Below are 22771 nucleotides of genomic sequence, written 5' to 3'. Positions count from 1 at the left end.
CTCTAAGCGCAAACACCGATTCGGCTGTGCACAAGGGGCACCAGGGACTTACAGGGAGACATTGTCAGAGTGAAGTCAGAGGTGAGAATCACTCTGTACAGAAGTGCCAGCAATATCCATTGTTCCCTGTTGAGCCCTCTCGCCTCCCAGTGCGTGGACACAGTGCCACCATAGCCTAGACATGATCAAACTGGATGAATGACAGAGGTCACTCCCCCCAGAGGATTTCCTGGAAACCCGCCTCCCCCAACTCACGGCCCCACCCAAGCCACATCCAGGTATATCTTCAGCAAGGCACGTGCTCCTTGCTGAGCAGCACCTAGACTCACACTGGATGCTGCTGGCCTCGGTTTCTGCTGTGGCCTTTTGAGGTAACTATAAGCACAGCATCTGTGAATTGTTTGCTGAATCTTAACAGGTGGCCCCAGAGAGGTAGAGGCTTGGGCTAAGTGTGGTCTGCAGCTGAAACCCTCTCAGGACTGTGCCACTGGACGCCTACTTCACAAATCCACATTAAAAAGACCGGGAGACTTAGAAGCTTTGCTTGGTACATAGAAATAGACATGAAAAGGCAGCCAAAATGGGAAGACAAAGAAGTAGAAACCATATGAGAGAACAGAACAGAGATCCAGATATAATGGAGTCAAGTAATCTAACAGATGCAGAGTTCGAAAAACTGGTTATAAAGATGCCCAGTGAACTTTTAGGAAGTGTAGATAAATTCAATGAGAACTATAATAAAGAGATAAATAACATAAAAGTGGAAATGGACATTATAAAAAGAAACCAGTCTGAAATGAAAAACACAATATCTGAGAGGAGAAATATATTAAATGGAATAGACAAAGGAATAACAAAACGAATAAAGAAAAGGATTGAATGCCCTATCTAGAGGACAAGAAAGCCAAAGACACTCAATCAGAATGGCAAGAGATAAGATGCCAAGACAATAAAAATAATTTAAGGAGCATATAGGACACTATTAAGGGTTGAAATATCCATCTGATCAGCATATTAGAAGGAAAACAAGATGCTGAACAGCTGTTTGAAGAAATACTCATGGAAAACTTCCCTAATCTGGTGAAGGAAATGGACATAAAACCTCAGGAAGTTCAGAGAATCCCCAAAAACAGGGATCCAAAGAGGCACACACCAAGACACATCATAATTAAAATGCCAAAGGTAAAATACAAAAAAAAAAAAAAAAAAAAAGACCATTAAAAGCAAGAGAAAAGCAGAAGATAGCTACCTATAAGGGAACACCCATATGACTGGCAGCTGATTTCTCAAAAGAAACAACACAGGACAGAAGTGCTTGGCACAAAACATTCGATGTGATGAAGACCCAAGATCTACAACCAAGGATACTTTATCCAGCAAAGTTATCATTTAGAGTTGAAGGACAGATAAAGATCTTCCCAGACAAAAATAAACTAAAGGAATTTATCACTACCAAGCCAGTATTATAGAATATGTTTGAGGGATTTCTTTAAGAAAAATCATGGGCTCTCTGTGTCCTCCTGTGCAGTGTTAGCTGCAACCCTGAGACACAATGGTGAAGGTTGGAGTGAACGGATTTGACCATATTGGGCACCTGGTCACCAGGGCTGCTTTTAACTCTGGCAAAGTGGACCTTGTTGCCATCAATGATCCCTTCATTGACTTCAACTGCATGGTCTACATGTTCCAGTATGATTCCACCCATGGCAAGTTCAAAGGCACAGTCAAGGCTGAGAATAGGAAGCTTGTCATCAATGGAAAGCCCATCACCATCTTCCAGGAGTGAGATCCCACCAACATCAAATGGGGTGATGCTGGTGCTGAATATGTTGTGGAATCCACTGGTGTCTTCACTACCTTGGAGAAGGCTGGGGCTCAGTGATTTCAACAGTGATACACACTCACACCTTCAATGCTGGGGCTGGCATTGCCCTCAATGACCACTTTGTCAAGCTCATTTCCTGGTATGACAATGAATTTGGCTACAGCAACAGGGTGGTGGAACTTACGATCCACATGGCCTCCAAGGAGTAAGATCCCCCTGGAGCACGAGCCCCAGTGAGAGAAAGAGGCCCTTATCTCCTAGGTAGTCCTTGAAGGGTGGAGCCAAGCAGGTCATCATATCTGCCCCTTCTGTAGATGCCCCCATGTTTATTATGGGTGTGAACCATGAGAAGTATGACAACTCCCTTAAGATTGTCAGTAATGCCTCCTGCACCACCAACTGCTTGGCCTCCCTGGCCAAGGTCATCTATGACAACTTTGGCATCATGGAAGGACTCATGACCATAGTGCATGCCATCACTGCCACCCAGAAGTCCGTGGACGGCCCCTCTGAGAAGCTGTGGCATGATGGCCAAAGGGCTGCCCAGAACATTATCCCTGTTTCTACTGGCACTGCTAAGACTGTGGGCAAGGTCATCCCTGAGCTGAATGGGAAGCTTACTGGTATGGCCTTCCATGTCCCTACCCGCAACGTGTCAGTTATGGATCTGACCTGCCACTTGAAGAAAGTTGTCAAATACAATGACATCAAGAAAGTGGTGAAGCAGGCTTTAGAGGGTCCCCTCAAGGGCATCCTGGGCTATACAGAAGACCAGGTTGTTTCCTGTGATTTCAACAGTGATACACACTCTTACACCTTCAATGCTGGGGCTGCAATTGCCCTCAATGACCACTTTGTCAAGCTCATTTCCTGGTATGACAATGAATTTGGCTACAGCAACAGGGTGGTGGACCTTACGATCCACATGGCCTCCAAGGGGTAAGATCCCCCGGGACCACGAGCCCCAGTGAGAGAAAGAGGCCCTTATCTCTTAGGTAGTCCTTGCCCCAAATCGATCCCCTAACACGCAGAATCTCCTGACCTCCAGTTTCCATCCCAGAAGAAGGGGAAGGGCTTAGGGAGCCCTACCTTGTCATGTACCATCAGTAAAGTTCACTGACCCCCCCCCCAAAAAAAAAAGAAAAGAAAAAAAGAAAAAAAAACATGTATTAAAAACAGGAATAAAGAATGGTAACTATATTCCTATCAATAAGTACCTCATATGGAAAAGAATTAAGTGCTCCAACCAAAATATAGAGTGGATAAATAGAAAGGAAAACAAGACCCCTACAAGTTGCCTCTAAGAGACTCACTTCAGATTAAAAAACACACACAGACTAAAAGGAAGGGAATGGAAAAAGACATTGCTTTGATATACTTAGAGGGTATCTAAGTCGGACAGAGAAAGAGATAAACACTGTATAATTTCACTTATATGCAGAATCTAAGGAATAAAAACAACAAACTAACCAAAAACAGGCACAAATATAGTGGACAATTTGGTGAAGAACAGAGGAGAGGGGGGATGGAGGGATGGGAGAATGGGGTGAAGGGTTGAAGATAAACAAATTAGTAGCTGAAGGATGGTCATAGGAATGGGGAGCATGGCATAGGGAATGCAGTTAGCATTAATATGTTGGCTAGATGGAGGGACAGGGGAGGGCGGAAGCAATTGGGGGGATCGTTTTACGAACTATACAGATGTCTAATCAATGTACTATATACTTGAAACTAATTAAAATAAATTTTTTAAAAAAAGAATTCCAGGTATAACTAGTTTTATATCCAATGTAAAATTTACACAACACAATCTGAAACATTTAATGACTTAATTTAATGTCTATAGAATAATTTACAATTTCGATGGAACTTTTATGAATTACATCTCAGACACACTAGCACCTATAAGGTAAGAGAAGAGATGAACACATTTAAGCATGGAACAACATAATGACTTCCCTAAGGTCACATGGCACTATAATACCTATAAATCTTTGTTAGGAGCTTTTAATTATGCTGCATATTTTTATAATTATAAGCAATTAATATTGATATAGACTTGCCTATATGTAAATTAAGCCAATTATGTATTATTTTATGAGACAAAACACAATAAATGATGAGCACAGTACCTAACACATAATAAACACCCAATAAATTAAATATATTATACAGCTAAACAAAATGTAATTTTTTTCCTGCTTCTATTTCTTAACCATTTTAATTGTAAAGAATTGCTTTAATTCTTGAGAATGCAGGCACAGGACTCAGATATCTGGCTTTTACATCATAACACATTTTCTTTTCTTTTTTTATTTCAATAGATGCAGAAAAATTTTTTCATAGAATTTTTCATTTTTTAATTTTTATTAAAATACAGCTAACATACTATATTGTGTTAATTTAAGGTATACACCATAGTTATTCAACATTTATATAACCAAAGAAGTTACCACCATAAGTCCAGCTTCATCTGACACCATACAACACTATCGCAATGTTACTGACTATATTCTTTATGCTGCACATGACATCCCATGACTTATTAGTTTTATACCTGGAAATCTGACCTCTTATTCCACTTCACCTTTTTCCTCCCTTTTTTGATTTTTTAATTACAACTGACATTTAATATTATTTTATATTAATTTCAGGTATACAGCATAGTGGTTAAACACTTACATAATTTATGAGGTGATCCCCTGACTAGTCTAGTAGCTACCTGGCACCATACATACTTATTACCATGTTATTGTTTATATTCCTTATGCTTTACTTTTCATTCCATGATACTTTTGTAACCATAAATTTGTACTTATTAATCCCTTCACCTTTTTCACCACACTTCCATCTAGCAACCTTCAGTTTGTTCTCCATATCTATGAGTCTGTTACTGTTTTATTTTGTTCTTTAGATTCCACATATAAGTGAGATTATATACTATTTATCTTTCTCTGTCTGACATATTGCACTTAGCACTATACCTTCCACGTCCATCCATGTTACCGCAAATGGTTAAGATTTCATTATTTTTAATGGCGGAGTAATATTCTGTTGATATATATGTGCCACTTCTTTATCCAATCGACTCCTGAAAGGCACTTAGTGAGTGACTACTTCATGAATTATATAGATCTCTAATCACTATTGTTGTACAACTGAAACTAATATATTATTGTATGCCAACTATAATTTAAAAACTCATCAAATTGTACAATGTAAATATGAGCAACAAATTATCTATTATACTTCAATAAAGCTGTGGGGGGAGGGTGGGTGAACAAAGGCACTTAGATTGCTTCCATATCTATGCTGCAGTAAAAATAAGGGTGGATATATCTCTTAAAATTTGTGTTTTAGATTTCATCAGATGATTACCCAGAACGGGAACACTGGGTCATATGGTAGTTTTATTTTTAATTTTTTGAAGAACCTACTTACCATTTTCCATATTGGCTGCACCAATCTTCAATCCCACCAACAGTGCAGAAGGGTTCCCTTTTCTCTACATCTTTGCCAACTTTTTGTTTGTTGATTTATTAATGACAGCTATTCTGACAGGTGAGAGGTGAATCTCATTGTGGTTTTCACTTGCATTTCTCTGATGATTGGTGACATTTAACATCTTTTCACATGTCTACTGGCCATCTGTATGTCCTCTTTAGAGAAATGTCAATTTGGGTCCTCTTTTCCATTTTTAACTTGGACAATTGTTTAGTCATTTTGTGGGTGAATTGAGTTTTTTCCATAAATTTTGAATATTAACTCTGTATCAGATGTATCATTGGCAAATATTTTCTCCCATTCAGTAGGATATCTTTTCATTAATGGTTTTCTTGGCTGTCCAAAAACTTTTTAGTCTGATGTAGACCCATTTGTTTTTTTCTGTTGTTTCCATTGCTCAAGGAGATGTATCAGAAAAAATATATATATCTAAGAGCAATATCAGAGAGTTTACTGCCTATGTGTTCTTCTAAAAGTTTTATGATTCAAGGCCTTACATTTAAGTCTTTATAATCTATTTTGACTTTCTTCTGGTAAATGGTATAAAAAAGATGCCCAACTGTATTTTTTTATGTATCTCTCCAATTTTCCAAACACCATTTATTGAATAGACTATCTTTACACCATTGACTATTCTTGGCTGATTTGTCACAGATTAAATGACCATATAGATGTGAATTTATTTCTGAACTCTCTATTCTGTTCCACTGATCTATGTGTCTGCTTTTATGCCCATACCATGCTGTTTTGATTACTACAGCCTTGCAGTATAGTTGATATCAAGTAATGTGATATCTCCAACTTTGTTTTTTCTCAAGATTGCTGTGATTATTCGGGCTCTTTCATGACTCCTTATAAATTTTAGAATTATTTGTTCTAGTTCTGAGATAAATGCCATTGGTATTTTGATAGGGATTGCACTAAATATACAGATTGCTTTGGGTAGTATAAAAATTATAACAATGTTAATTCTTCCTATCCATAAGCATGGAATATGCTTCCATTTATGTATATCCTCTTCAATTTCTTTCTTCGATGTCTTATAATTTTCCAAGCACAGGTCTTTTACCTTTTTGGTTAAATTTATTGATAGGTACTTTATTTTTTTGATGCAACTGGAAATGGTATTGTTTTCTTAATTTCTGAGTATTTGTTATTGGTGTATAAAAATGCAACTAATTTCTGAGTATTAATTTTGTATCCTCTACTTTACTGAATTCATTTACCAGTTCCAATAGTTTTTTGGTGAAATCTTTAGTGCTCGCCATATACAGCACCATGTCATTTGCAAACAATGAGTTGTATTACTTCTTTTCCAATGTGAATGCCTTTTCTTTCTTTCTCTTGTCTAACTGCTGTGGCTCAGACTTCCAACACTACATTAAATAGAAGAGGTGAAAATGATCATCCCTGTCTCATTACTGATCTTAAAAAAAAATATGCTTTAAATCAAAACTACAATAAGATACCATCTCACATCTTTTAGAATAGCTATAATCAACAGGACAAGTAATAACAAATGTTGGAAGGATGTGGAGAGAAAGGAACCCTCAACACTGCAAATTGGTACAGCCACTTTGGAGAACAGCATGGAGGTTTCTCAACAAACTATGAATTGATCTACCATATGATCCAGCAATCCTTCTACTGGGTATTTATCCCAAAGACTTGAAAACCCATACCCGAAAAGATATTTACACACTGATGTTCATAGCAGCATTATTCACAGTGGCCAGAACATGGAAGCAACCAAAGTGTCCTAACATAGATGATTGGCTAAAGAAGCTGTGGTACATATATACAATAGAATATATTACTCAACCATAAGGAGAGATGAAATACTGCCATTGGTGACAACATGGATGGACCTCAAGATAATCATGCTAAGCGAAATAAGCCAGATGGAAAACGCTGAAAATCACATGATATCACATACTGTTTGTTCTCCAAAGTGGCTGTACCAATTTGCAGAATATGAGGGTTCTTTTCTCTCCACATCCTCTCCAACATTTGTTATTACTTGTCCTGTTGATTATAGCTAGTCTAACAGGTGTGAGATGGTATCTCATTGTAGTTTTGATTTGCATTTTCCTAACAGCTAGCAATGTTGAGTATCTTTTCGAATATTTGCTGGCCATTTGTATGTCCTCTAGAGAGAAGTGTCTAGTCAGGTCCTCTGCCCATTTTTTGATTAGTTCATTTGTTTTTTGTTATTATTGAGTTGTATGAGTTCTTGGATATTAAGCCCTTTTGGGAGGTGTTTCTTGCAAATATATTTTCCCTTCAAATGGTTGTCTCTTTACCTTGTTGACAATTTCTTCTGCTGAGCAGAAGCTTTTCAGTTTGATGTAGTTCTGGTCATTATTATAGCTTTTACTTCCCTTGCTTTTTGAGGTCAAATTCATAAAACCCTCTTTAAGTCCAAGTCCTTAAGTTTAGCTCCTGTTTTCTTCTATGAATTTATTATTTCAGGTCTAATATTTAGGTTCTTAATCCATTGTGAGTTAATTTTTGTGTGCGGTGATAGATGACAAGTGGCTTTCCAGTTTTGCCAGTACCATTTATTGAAAAGGCTTTCCTTTCTCCACTGTATGTTTTTGGCTTTTTTGTCAAAAATTATTTGACCATATAAATATGGGTTTACTTCTGGACTCTTTAATTCTGTTCCACTGGTCCATGTGTCTGTTTTGCTGCCAATACAATGCCATTTTGATTACTATCACTTTGTAGTATAATTTGAAGTCAGGCAGAATGATGCCTCTAGCTTCGTTCTTTTTTCTCAGGATGGCTTTGGCAATTCAGGGTCTTTCGTGTAAAGTAATTATTGATAGGTACAATTATTGCCATTTTATTGTTGATATTTATTTTTTCCTTCCTCTTCTTCTTAATGAAGTCTCTTCAACATTTCTTATAATACTAGCTTGATAGTAATGAGTTCCTTTAACTTATTCCTGTCCAAAAGTTCTTTATCTCACCTTCAATTTTAATTGATAGCCTTGCTGGGTACTCTTTATTGTTTTTTTAATATTCTTGGCCATTCTTTTCTGACTTACAAACTTTCTGTTGAGAAATCATCTTGCAGACTATGAGCACCCCCTTATAGGTAACTACTTTTCTCTTGCTGCTTTTAAGATTCTTTGTCTTTAACCTTTGGCATTTTTGATTATGATGCTCCTTGGTGTAGGTCTGTTTGGGTTCCTCTTAGAACCCTCAGCACTTCCTGGGCTTATATGTCTATTTCCTTCACCAGGTTAGGGAACTTTTCTGTCATTATGTCTCCAAATAGGTTCTTAATCTCTTGTTCTTGCTTCTCTTCTAGTACCCCTTAGAAGCAAACATTGTTACACTCGATGTTGTCCCAGAGGTTGCTTAAACTATCTTTTTAAAAATTCTTTTTCCTTTTTGCTGTTCCAATTGGGTATTTTCTGCTACCCTGTCTTCTAAATTACTGATTTGATCCTGTTTCACCTAATATGCTATTGATTCCCTCTAGTGTATTTTCATTTCAGTTATTATAGTCTTCATTTCTGACTGGTTCTTTTTTTATGGTTTCTATATCCTTTTTGGCTTTTTCTCGAAGTTCTCATTAAGTTCCTTAAGCATCCTTATACCTATTGTTTTGAACTCTACCTGGTAGATTACTTGCCTCCAATTCATTTATTTTTCTTGAGTTTTATCCTGTTCTTTCATTTGGGACATGTTCTTTTGTTCCTTCATTTTGGCTGCCTCTCTGAATTTTTTTCTATTTATTAGGTAGATCTGTTACATCTTCCAGTCTTAGCAGGGTGATCTTATGTAGTAGGTGTTCTTTGGGACCCAGTGGAATAGTCTCCCTGGTCATCTGATCCAGATGTTCCACTTGTGAAAGTCTCAGAGCCCACCAAAGCCAGCTTCCACCTGCCTGAGGCCTACAGACTCCGAAAGCTGTCCAAAAAAAGCTGTAGTGTAGGCCAATGATGACTGCCTGCCAGCTGCAAAAAGACCTCTAGAGGTGGACAAGGTGGGTGGGGTAGAATCCCAAGGAGTCACCACGGTGGAGTAGGTGGGATTCACCAGCCTAATGAAAATTCAGATTTGAGCATGTGAAGGAGGGCTCAACACAGGATAGATGGTGTCTGTTTCCCTTCTGCCCAGGAGGAGGGCTCAACACTGGGACAATGGCAGCTTTCCCTCCAGCCCTCACTCTGAAGCTACATAACTCAGAGAGACATAACTCAGTTTCTCCCTGTATGCCTCTGGTACCTCTGCTGGAGCCCAAGGTGAGTGCCTGAACATGAGAGTTTGTGTGCGGGTCTGTTAAGATGACAAGTTGGTTTCCAGCCACCTTCTGTCTCATCCAAATGGACAAAATCCCGGCTGATTTTTACAGCCAGATTTTGTAAAGGCTGCTCTTCCCTGTACTGATGCTCCAAGCTGGGGAGCCCTATGTGGGCCTGCCCGTCCCCCTTGCAGTGAAGGGAGAACCTCACAATTCTCCACCACCACACATAGGTACTAGAGCAGCCCACTTCACGTCTCTGCCCCTCCTACCAGTCTCAAGATGACTTCTTCTTTATGTCTTTAGTTATAGGATTTCTGTACAGACAGTCTTTGGGTGGTTTCCTCATAATGTATTTTCTATCCTAAGTATTATCAGGGCCTAGACTCAAAAGGGAACAAATAAAGTATTTTTCTCTCCATCCTGTGGTGTCATCCCTGCCTCTTGGCCATAAATCCCAAATGCTCTAGATCTGGGACCTGAAAACTCCTGTCAAGTGCAAGATAGTATTTCGGGCTTTGTGTGGTCAGGTCGGGGGGAGGGTGTCTCTATTGCAACTACTCAATCCAAGTAGCCATATATAATATGTAAACAGATGGGCATGGCTGTGCTCCAACAAAGATTTATTGTCAAAAAGAGATGATTAGTTAAATTTTGCCCAAAGGCTCAGCAAGGTCCCTGATTTACATATGTGAATTGGGGAACTGCAAGGAATCCAATGAAATGCTGGAGGTGTAGTGGTAGGAGAGGTTGGGGTGGGCAGTATATTTTAACATTTGCCTCTCCATACCTGTATCTCACAATCTGAGATTCTTCCTGTTTCTTTCCCCTCTTTTTCCTCCCTATCATCACCTGAGAAGTGTTTTAGCCACGTAGTCTCTGGTTCTATGCTTTTCACATTAGCCTTGGTTGTTTTCAATGCTGCATGACTCAAGACAGTCAAAAAGATGGACCAAATAGCTTAAGTCCAGTAATCCCCATGGCCTCTAGATATAATAAATAGTTCAAGTCTAAGTAACAGACCAGATCTAAAATGGTGAAGGGATTAAAGGTCAGAAGCATACAGTATCCCATTCAAAAAATAAAAGCCCAATAGCAACACTTTGATAAAGGCTGAGGACTTTGTGGCTGATAATTGATCTTGTGCACCTTCAACCAAAACTGACAGGTAAAAGATCTAAATGAGAGTTATTGTATGAACATGAACATGTATAGCTTAGTGGAATCACTGCTCCCATATACTAGGTTACAAATAACTGAAGATGTGTGGAAGGCAAGGGTCCAAGGTATTGTGGGTAAAGAAGAATCAAAGATTCAAAATAAGAAAGATAAAAGGATAAATAAAATTCTAAGTGTATCTAACTGAGTTAAAAACACAGTCCACACTAACGTTTTTGCTTGCCTTGGACAGATGAAACATGATTGAAATTTCTAGCTGGAGTATAAAAACTGTGCCCTCTTAAATGTATTTTGGAACATAAAATTTTATTTGTCAAATAAAAAATATTTTAAAATTGTAATATCTTTATTTTGAAGTAAAATCAGCAAATCTCATAGAACTCTCATGATTATAACTATCCTAACAGGCAATTCTTATCTTCAGAAAGTATTCATTTAAACAAATACTTTCCTCAATTCTTTGAGTATGTCCTAGACAAGGTTGGGAATGATAAATTATTTTCAACAGAATGATAAAGAGAATCTAAAGATGTAAGATTAGTTATTACATAGAATTTGACTCCCCAAAGAAACAAAGAATATTGGTCAATATGAAGTATTAAGCTTAAGAAGTAACATGGAGTCACTATAGCAAAACTGCTAAATTACTAAAATCACGTAGGTTGAGGTATGAGGATATGATTTTATTCTTGCTTTAACTAGCCTGGGAACTTAAACTTTTGAATTTTCCAGTCCTTTGTGAATACCTGGATATACATCGGACCTCCAGATAACCCTCTGATTATCCCCTGAAGGACTAAGGAACAAATGTTCACATACCCAGACCACCTGACACACATTAGCCAGTCCACCAATCATCTAGAGGAGCAGTCTCCAATCTTTTTGGAACCAGGGACCAGTGCTCCTATGAGAATCTAATGCCTAATAATCTGAGGTGGAGCTGAGGCAGTGAAACTAGTGCTGGGGAGCAGCTGCAAATACAGATGTAGCTCTACTTGCTCGCCCACCACTCACCTCCTCCTGTGTGGCCCGGTTCCTAACAGACCACAGACTGGTATCGGTCCGTGCCCTGGGGGTGGGGACCCCTGATCTGGAGGAGTACCATCTCACACCAATCCAGAGGTTAAGAATGTAGGACTGGTTCTTCTCAAGAATGTACTTTTTACTATAAAAATGCTTAACTTTTCTTTCTTCTTTGAAACACTTTTGGGTTTTTGCCTAGCTGTGTTCTCAGTTGCAAACACTAAGCTCCTTGAATAAATCTTTATCATTTATTTCTACCTAAAGCCTCCAAACTCTTTTTGAGTCAATTCAACAAAGCAAATAACAACTCTATACTAATACATATGTACTAATCCCATTAGTACATGACCAGTACTTATTCAATATATCTTGACCTTTGTGATTAAAGGATACTATGGTTCAAATAAAGAGTTGAATAATACTGCATTAATGCTGGCTTGGTAAGCCATCCAAAAAAATGAAAAAAAAAAATCATTAGTATTCATGAAATAAATGCTATCTAAATTTTATCTAACATTTAATTTTTTCATCCTTTTAAGTATAACATTTCTTCTTATCTAACATTGCTTCTTTAAATTTATAGATTTATTTCCCAGGCCTATTACCATTAAGTGGAAACAATTCAGTTCTGATGACAGGGTTTTGGGATGTGGTTAAGTCTTGGTATGTTTATCTGGCACGATCTATGAAACATTCAGCTTGTAAAGGTTTTGAAATAACTACTGCTTTGACATTAACTAACACTGTCATCTATTTCCCTCTTTCTGGTCTCTCATTTCCAAGAGGTTCTTTAAATTGGAAGCTATTATATCCATATATGAGAAATCAGAGACCAAAGGTGAAACCATCTGACTCTAGATTTATACCATATTTCTAGGCCCAGGCTAAATTTTTGCTTCTGGAATTTTAAAGCATTGAGAAAACAGCTTAAACTCCTTTTAAAGTCTTGGATTTCTCTTTTGTTGATCAATAGTATAAGAAAAAACATCTGGGAACTGGAGTAGGTCAAACATACATTTATGTATAAAATCATGTCATGAGATGGTATTCACCACACATCCATAATGACACCCAGCAGAGATCTTTTAAGAGCAATTTTGTTTCTTTTAACATAATGGGAAATCATTTTGTCCATGCTCCAATCCAGTAGATTTTCTTAATCCCACAGTTTCATAAAGAGTTCCCAAGGAAAACTGTAATAATGTTCCTTATCCCAATAACAACTCAGTATCAGATTTAAAGCAGTACTTGCTATTTTAAAAAGATATTTATTTAGAAATTATGTATATGGAAAAACTTGGCCTTTTCATTGTGTTTAAATAATTGAAAATGTATAGGAAATTATCAACACTTTTATTAAATATTATCTCTTCATACTTAAAAACTTTAAAGACAGATATCTCAGGTTTTCTATAATGTTATTCTTTACCATCTGAAAAACATATTTCTTCAACAAAATTTGAGTTTAAGAATATTCGAACAGGACTCCTTTGTCTCAATTTCAGCTGAGTCTTCATGCCCTTAAGTGCCAGAACACAATGCAAGTCATGCTAAAAACTTATAAAACCAGTTTTGCTTCCCTTAGCTTATCGTCCATTTAAGGGTACACAAGAAAAGGTGGAAAGGTAAACAAGACTTTTAACAAAAATTTTCTGAGAGTTGTCAGCATGCTATGCATTTCACCCTGTCATAAGGGAAGCACAAACTGCCTCCCCTTTACTTCAAGCCACATGAGGGATACTTCAAAAAGAGCACCTGAGATCTTGGCCTGTGTTCTCAGAATCTGAAATTACCTAAGGACTTGACATGTGCTTAAAATTATACCAAAAGCAAAGTTATGGTTACATTAGTTAAAGATAGCAAAACTAACATATCTGGGAGTAAACTACACTTCCATGCCAATGGTGAAGAAAAGGAAGGAGTTTTCCCTAGGGGCCAAGCAGACCACCAAGAGAGCAGAACGAGTTCATTTAAAAGAAATTTTACCTATGAGGGCTGCCTATAAGACAAGGTAACCTGAACAGATAGACTCCTTTAACAGAGGACCACAAAAAGCAGGAACTGGAGAAGAACTAGTCTGAATTTTCTGAGTATCCTACAAAGCTCCCCATAAAAGAGCCACCAACTGAGCTTCAGGCACACAGAAGGCTACAATACAAGGCTCCAACTATATCAGTCAGATAATGGCTTTTTTTGTACCCATTAGCTCACTTTCATTTCACTAAGAGGACCTGATTCTGAAGGAATCACAAACATCAGCTAGCATGGGGAAGAGACCGATCATGAAAGAAGGAACACTAACTACGCACTTCTAACTCCCTCCCTCTCCCTCCCAGTCCCCTCTCCCATCTTCTCCCCTCCCCTTCCTTTTCTCTCCCTCTACCCCTTTCCTCCTGGTTTCCAAGAAGGCAGGCCCAACCACATTGCAGGGGAAAAAGTCAAGTTTTTATTTTAGATTGGACTGGACTTTTTAAAATTACTTTATATGAAATAACCAGGGGAAAAATCTATAGGACTTGCCTGGGATTTCATCCATGAGCAAGGAAAATGAGTCAAGAGTGCAGGTTTGCAGAGGTAGGGTGGAAAAGAAAAAGTTTCTGCTTACACTCCAGCTTGTGTAACAACACATCTGTTTTATATGAAAGAGTAAAAAAGTATTTAAAGATAAAAAGGGCATGTCCTTGGGGGATAAAATGGGGGCATAAAGTCACTTTCTGGAGTCAGTCCATGTCTACAGACAAAATATAATCTAAGTCCCTAGGTTTTATGTGCTGTGTTTTGAAATCTTGTATTTATATGCTAAGTTTTCCTTCCTCTGCAAAGATGGTGTCATTATTTGTTTAAATAATAAATTTGATATGAAATGGTAAATACGTCAAACTACCCTTTTGCTAGGGATCACTGCCTATAAAGTTGGACAGATGGCCACAACACTGTGAAATTCTAGGGAAAAAATATTTCCTGATAAAAGAGGGTGCAACAGACATTCATAATTTAGACCAGTAGCTGCCCATTATTTTTGACTAGGAGGACCCCTTTTAATGTCATATCTATATTGATTATTCAATATAGAAATGTTTAATGCCATGTGAATGTCATATGAACCTAAACTACTATTTTTAGAGGTCAAAATAAAACTTGCCCATTGTTATTCTAATTCTTTCCCTTTTCTTCCCTCCTTTTCTCCTTCCTATCTTCTTTCTTCCCCACACTCCATCCTTCCTCCCTCCCATCCTTCCTTCCTTCTTTTACTCCTTCAAAATTTTATGGATTTATACTACAGTCAGACTTCTAATTATTTTTTTAGAAGATGTCATTATGTGGTGAATATGCAGAAAATTATTAATATACATATAATAACTCACTCCATAAGAATCCAACTGCAGCAATGTTTTGTTTCATATTGTCACTGCCATGATAGGTATGTTGGATGCAATTGCTAAATGATTTACCATATTCATTATCTGCTACTGACTCTGAAACTCCATTAAGGCACAATTATTTCTTTAGTAATCTAAAGGTATTTTATCTTAATAACTACTCTCTGAAACATGAACTTTATTTCAACGTCCAATGTTTATAAGGAAGTTCTTCAGGATGAGTCAATCAGTATCTAAGTCCTACCTCTTTTAAAGATTATTTTTAAGGTAATTTGGATCAAATCCCTCTACTGTTCCAACCTTTTCCAGTATGCTATGGCACTTGCACACCTATGCTGTGTTTTCTCAAGCATTCTGCTTCCAGTTTTAGTATTCCAAGCATGCTGGCTTTCTCTTAGGTCATTAAAGGTAGCTAGACCCTTCCCACTTCAGAGTCTTTGCACATAGTATTCTCTCTACTTGAATAGCTCCTCCCTTGTTCTCTGAATGTGTGGCTCCTTCCCATATTTTAGGTCTATTAAATGTTAACTCCCAAGAAAGGCCTTCCCTGACCATCCCATTTACAGTATGCATCCCTACCTCCATTAATCTCCATCACAGTACCCTGTTTGATTCTTTCATAACAGCACAATTTGTTAGTACATGCTGAACAACCAAAGTGACTCCATCTTAGGTATGAGACTCCATCTTAGGCACAGGCCAGTTCCCAGAAAAACTGCAGATAGCGAGACAATCACCCCACCCTAGACACAGCCAATCAGAGCAACTATGGAAAGTCCATAACTCTCCAAATTCCCCGCCTTGTTCCTTGGCGCCATCACCCAGCCAATCCCGCTAAAGGTCAAGCTTGTACCAATCCTGTAACGCCAAGGCACTGCTCCCAGTTCTTGCGGTTTTTCCCTTCAAATACCCCTGAAGTCCCATGTTCAGGGCCGCCTCTTATTCGCTGCTGCATCGGTGTGCGGAGTGCGGTCCAGACTCGAGTCTGAAATAAAATCCCTCTTGCTCTTGCATCGGTGTCGGCTTCTTGGTGGTTTGTGGAGATACAAGTCGGGGCACAACACATGCCATACTATATTTTAACTTTTTTATAAAATGTCTCTGACAGTAGCCTGTAAACTCCTTAAAGGCAGAAACCACGTCTGCATTATTTGCCCTGTACACACAACACAGCCAGAAATATATAGGAGCTCAAGAAATACGTGGTGGAATGAGGGGAGGAAGACAAAAGGAGGGAACTATTTGAGCATTTCTGAACCTTTTGTTGTTATTTCAAGCATAAAAAGGTATAGGAATAATACAACAAATACTTATGCTTATCTGACAAATATAGTTCAAGTCCTGTGTATATCCCTTCCCTGTCTCATATTCCTTCCTCTCCATTCTGCAGAGGTAATCATTCTCTTGAATTTAGTATTTTTCATTACCATGCACATCTTTATATTTTAACCACATATGAGTGAACTACTCAAAAATACATATTTTGTATATTATAAGTCTACATAAATATTATCATTCTCTTTATCATCTTTTGTAACTTGCTTTCCTCACTGAATATTACCTTTGTAAAATTCATCTGCATTGGCTTTAGTAATTCCAGTTCGTTCTTTCCACTGCTTACTAGGATCCCATTACATTACACACTTACCCCTTTTCCTATTGAAACATATTTCATTTGTTATTTTCACCTTTTTTCTATTATAGACAATGTTGCTATGAACATTCTTCTTCATGTCTCCTCATGCGCATGTTCGAGAGTTTCTATAGGGACATTCTGAGAAGTAGAAATGTAAGTCATAGGGTAGACTCATGTACAATCTCAAAGGGTTTGCCAAATTGCTTTCCAACATGGAAATCAATCTACAGTCCTCTAGCAACATTCCAGGGTTCCCTTGCTTCATTCACACTTCATATTGTCAGACTTTTAAATGCCTGTCAACCTCTTAGGTGTGTAGGGAGCCATTTTGAGACATGATGGGAGCCATTATGAGGTACTGAAGAAGTCACGTAGCTGATAGCCATGAAGCAGCTGCTGAGACTGTTTAAACAATGGTTCTAGGAAGTAGGGCGTGGAGTTAAAACGTTACTGACCCTGAGGGAAGGATGTATAGGAACTTATGTAAATGCTAGCATTCCTATGGTATTATACTCTGTGCTTTGCTATTGTGTTCAAAAAGATATATAAAGGCTATGCTAAATAAACTCGAGGCTGCAGCAGTGACTGTATGCCCTCCCGAAGCGCTTTCCTGTCTTCTTTTTTCTGAGGCTTCACCCCCCTCTTTTAGGTGCTGATCAACTTTAGCCAGCTGGCTCCGGCATAGGTGTGAAATCAAATATTTTTGTTTTAATTTGCACTTGTCTAAAGACTACTGAAACTGAGTAAATTTTACCGGCCATTCAGGTTTCCTTTTCTAAAGCTTGCCCATTTTTCTCTTGTTTCTCTTTTTTCTATTTAGGTTGAAAGAATTTTTTTATATTCTGGTTATTAATCTTTTGACAGTTATCTTCTAAGAGTCTGTGACTTGTCTTCTTGCTTTTTTATAGTGGCTTTTGACACATAAAATATTTTCATTTTAAAAAGTAGTCCAGTTTATCAATCTTTTCCTTTGTAGTTTGCACTTTTCATATGTTGTCTACAGAATTCTTCCCTGCCTAAAAGTCATAAAGACATTTTCCTATATTGTTTTCTAAAATTTTTTAAGTTTTACTTTTTATATTTAGGGATTAAGTCAACCTGGAACACTACTTTACTGTATAGAATAAACCCAAAATCCAATTCTGTCTTTCTCCATGAGGATAACCAACTGATTTACCATCAATTACTGAATATTTCACCCTTTAATGATCTGTAGTATAAGTCCTAATAAAAAAAAAAAATCCATATATGTGCCAATATGTTTCTAAGCTATCTATTTTACCATTAATCTATTTCTTTACCCTTATGCCAGTACCATACTGTGTTATTATTATGGTTGTATAAGTCTTTATACCTAATAGGGCAAATCTGCCTCCCATGTTCTTCCTTAAAACTGTTTTGGCTGTTCTTGTGCCTTCGTTTTTATACATGCTATTTCTTCATTTCATAAATAGAGCTCTTAGGCTTTTTCTATTTAAAACTAAAGAATAGGTCTAACTCTCTGGAATATTCTCTCTAAATTGAGTTCTAAGGTCCCTTATGAGGCCCAAGTGGAATCCTGCAATCTGTCCATACAAGGACAGATATTAAGAAAATTCCATTGGGAAATTCACACACAAAAAGGTACTTTTCAAATTCCATAAAAGTCAATTTTATTAAAGGGCATAGCAATTTTCCTACACCAAAATTAGTCAATAATATAATGTAATGTTTATCCTTCTAGAAAGATAGGTTAATAAAGTTAACAGGAAGAAATGTAATAGAACGTAATAGAGAGAATTCTTCCTGCTAAAGCTTTACAATAACATGTTCAAAAGATACAAAGAAGATACAACTTTAAATTGTTAAAGAAAATACCAATATAATTCTAAGTACAGAGAGGTAGAGAATAATCACTTTAAAAATATGTGTGTGTGTGTGTGTATCCTTTCAGAGATTCTCTCTGCCCAGTGGTACACAGGAAACCACTCAAACAGAAATTTCTCAAAAAGAAATTTCTAGTGCAATAGCTTTTTAAACACTGCCCCCTAACGTTCATACTCAGCTTCCTCTGAAATAATAAAAGGACTGTGTTAATAAAAATAACCAGGTCCTCCCTTGTGATCAGTCTAGTATTTTTGTCCTACAGACTAGATTTTACAGCCTAAGGCATATTCAACCACACAATTGTCAGAGTGCATTAAAGTAAATCTCCAAACCATTCTAAGATTACTCTCATCAGCAAAAAGGCCAACATAAGAGTGAGAACAGACATCTTGGGCTTAGACAGCACTGAAAAGACAGTAGTATCACTGAGAAACATCAGGAAAGTCTAAGACCCCAATTACATGTGCAACTTTAGACCTATCTAATTGGTCTTACTAAAAAAAAAAATTAAAAACAAACATTGATTACCAGGAATATACTTCAAACTTTAAAAAAAGAGATGGCCCTTGCTTTATATACACACATACTCATAACTCATAAATGACCTTTGCTTCCAAAAGAATCTATTGAAATTCAGACTCCCTGATGGGCAAATTTTTTCATGACTTCCGCCACTGAAATTACAATTAATAACAAATGAAAAAGAATAGCAAAAATATATTACTCTCAACTAGAGCTATTCAGCGTCTTGTAATCACAAAGTCCATGTCATCACTTAACAATATATATCTAAGTATGAAAAGCTTAGAGGCACTTCATATTAAGTCAAAAAGCCTGCGTTTTAAACCTTTCCACCATTAAACAGCTGTATGACCTTAGGTACTTTCGATATTCTGGATCTGTTTCCTTTTCAGGAAATAAAGGACATGGTTCTGTATGGATGTTTTTCTAATGATTGTTAGGAGGTGCAGATGTAGGAGATTACAGAATTATGAGAGGTATTTTTTCAAACTACACATGCCTCTCCCCGCCACCTCCTTACTCCCCCATCCCTATCACTTAAAAGTATATAATACCCCCACTCTCCCCTTAGCTGAGAACTTCTGAATTATATAGTCTATCTTCTAGGCCTTTTGCCACACTAAAATGCTAGTACAGGATCTGAGACGTGGAAGAAAATTTAGAGATTCTCCAATGGCCCAGAACTTTTTATTTTAACTATAGTTAGTCATAGATGTGAAACTTTAGGAAGTGTGAGGCTGCCCACATGAATTAACATTTTATTTGGTTGGGTGATGTGATAAAATGCATTGTCATTCCCAATTTTTCACCCTTCTCAGAATCCACACCCTTTGCCATGTGACTTCGTAGTTCCTTCCACAACAGTAGAACATATCTCACCCCCACTGATGCTGGGCTTGGTCATGTGACTTTCCTTTACCAAAGGAACATTAGCAGATGTGATATAAGAGAGGCTTTAAACTTTTGAGAATGGGTTTGTTCTCTTGTGCCCTTGCCTTTCACTAGTAGCCACTGGTCCAAGAACTGTAAGAGGCATGCAGAGCAGACCAGGCTCCCAATCTGTGATTTAGAGGCAAATCTAATCAGTCTTGATCAGCTGAATCCCAGCCCATCCATATTCATGGGGATAAGAAAATAAATACTATCATATAAGATTTTGCATTTGTTACCTATGCAGTATTTTTATGATAAAAGGGACTTTCAGAAAATATTTAACCTGTTATAATATCTTACACTTCAACATTTCCATTGGACTGAGAGGGTTTAAAGAAAATTCCCAGTCTCGCATAATCAAATATAGACACAAAAATCCTTTTTAAAATCTTTTTAAATGTACTAGTTCCCCTTCCTGCCTTAAGAAAAAGCCTAAAGCTTAATGACAATAATTAAATATTCGTGGTTTAGGCTTTTTGGTACCTTAAAGTAATGACCATTGTAGAGTGCTACATATAAACTGTATAAAAAATAACAGAGAGTGCAACAATGCACTAACTCCAGGCTATCCTCTAAAAGTTTATTTAGAAAATGTAAACATAATATTTACCACTTACCATTATCTCCAAAAAGTAGAATGCCACTAAATTATAAACTTAAAAATGGTTAAATGGAAATTTTCATGTTATATATATTTTGTCACCATAAAAACAAACAAACAAAAAATTTCTATGTAGGGCACTTATATTTTTAGACTTCTATGGACTCCTAAATCACATCTCAATCCATATAAAGTATCCAGATAGACCACAAACAAATTCAGTTTCAAAAAGACAAAAATATAAATATAATGAAGAACTTATACTAATAGAAAAGTATTCTAAAGATCTTAATTAATCAAAAAAGCAGATTAAAAAACAATATACATGATAATATCTCATGTTTTGAAGGGAAACTTTTATATAAAAGGGCATAAAGAGATTTGACATGATACACTAAAATATTAATCTTTTTGCCCATGAACAAGCATTACTTGTGTAACAAGAAAAAAAAAATTTCAATGTGCTCACAGTACCATGTAATCTTACTCTACAATGTTATAAGAAAAATATGAAAAAGTTGAGTTTAAGAGCCAAAGATTTCTACTGATAAAGATGCCCAGTAGTTTTTTTGTAATTTCCAAGAACTCAGTATGTATGCATTACAATGTGTATTGATAAAATATCCCTGGAAAAGCATTTAGGGCATTTTATATGTATTTACTTTATATGTATTTACTTTAAATAAATAAAAACTGGCCACTTACTAGATATTGATTCTTAGTGAGTTTGTCATCCAACATATTCTTTCTCCCTCTCTGTTTCATGATATTCACCCATTTCAAGATCATGTATGTTCCCTATATCTTCAGTAAAGTCAAAAAAATTCTAAACAAATCAGAGCCTTCTAAAGGAGCTGTCAAAAACTTTCTCTGAGTTATGCTGGTCTCCGTACTATCTCCAAGTCTCATACAAGTCAATTGCTGCAGTGGTTGTTCATGGCATTTCCCTGACATAATAATCTAGTAGGAAATAAAGTGAGGGGGAAAAAGGCTGGTTCCCAGTTTTACTGGTGACCACCTCTTCCTCATCTAGGTGCCCATAAATTATCTATTCTATTCTAGAATCTATTCTAGAATCTTGCCCAGAATAAAAAGCAAGCACAATTTTGTATAAGTTAGAGAACCCACTATCTTCTTTTTTCTAGATGGGAGAAAAAAAATAAATCTTCCTTCTAGTCACAGAATAAATAAGAACTAAAATGAAGTTGAAATACAGAGTTCTCTTCATTAGATATAACTTAGAAACAGAATGGGTGAGCACTATCAGAAATATAAGGGAAAGTGATCATTTAACCACATTGATGAGTAAAAAAAAAAATCATAAAATAATTTTTAAATGTTATGTCAAAGAATGTCCTTATTCATAAGAGATGTATTCTGAAGGATTTAAAGGCCAAGTTTCATAATATTTTTTGCTTACTTTCAAATAGTTAAAAATTATACACATAAACACATACATACACAAACATAAATAAATACAGAACAATGTCAAAATTGTTACATCTAGGCAGAGCGTAATTAGAGTTGATTAGACTATTTTTAAACTTTTTTGTTATGTTTAAATTTTTCGTAATAAAATATTAGAGGAAAATAAAATCTGTGACATTGCTCTATGGACCATAATACATGTACACAGTATGGATATGTGACTACCAACTAATTAACATGGAGAATTATTTGAAATATAGATAATGTATTAGAAAGTTATTAAATCACATTGTCATGAAAATGTCAGGCTCCACATAAATTTTCTAAGCAGAGTTTTTTCACATATTTTTTTTTAACCTAGCTGACAAAGGATTCATATTTTTAGGAACTCTCATGTACCCAGTTGATAGCTTTGTATAATACTTTGGATCAGTTTCTACAAACTAGACTCATTATATCAGCAATCGCAGCCACTAAGGCCTGAATACAGAGATTGTTTTGCTACTCCTAAGGCCAAAAGATAAATCCATTTCATACAGAATAAAAAAACAAGGCAAAAACAATTTTTCCTCTAGGCAGTAAGATGCATAACTTAGAATTATAGAACTAGCTAAAA

The 22771-nt window shown here is 36.6% G+C and overlaps 1 protein-coding gene across 1 annotated transcript; it reads left to right on the top strand.

Moving 5' to 3' along the window:
- The first annotated feature begins 1552 nt into the window (after nucleotides 1-1552).
- Nucleotides 1553-2768, top strand: LOC107512713 (glyceraldehyde-3-phosphate dehydrogenase-like). Its single transcript, XM_016148527.2, is given in 2 exon segments — nucleotides 1553-1878; nucleotides 2093-2768. Coding segments are annotated over 2 exon segments (1002 nt in total).
- The last annotated feature ends 20003 nt before the right edge of the window (nucleotides 2769-22771 follow it).

Source organism: Rousettus aegyptiacus, unplaced genomic scaffold, assembly GCF_014176215.1.
Source record: "Rousettus aegyptiacus isolate mRouAeg1 unplaced genomic scaffold, mRouAeg1.p scaffold_m13_p_13, whole genome shotgun sequence".
Classification (NCBI taxonomy): domain Eukaryota; kingdom Metazoa; phylum Chordata; class Mammalia; order Chiroptera; family Pteropodidae; genus Rousettus; species Rousettus aegyptiacus.
The sequence above is the reverse complement of the archived record's forward strand: the minus strand, read 5'-3'. Positions and strand labels throughout refer to the sequence as shown.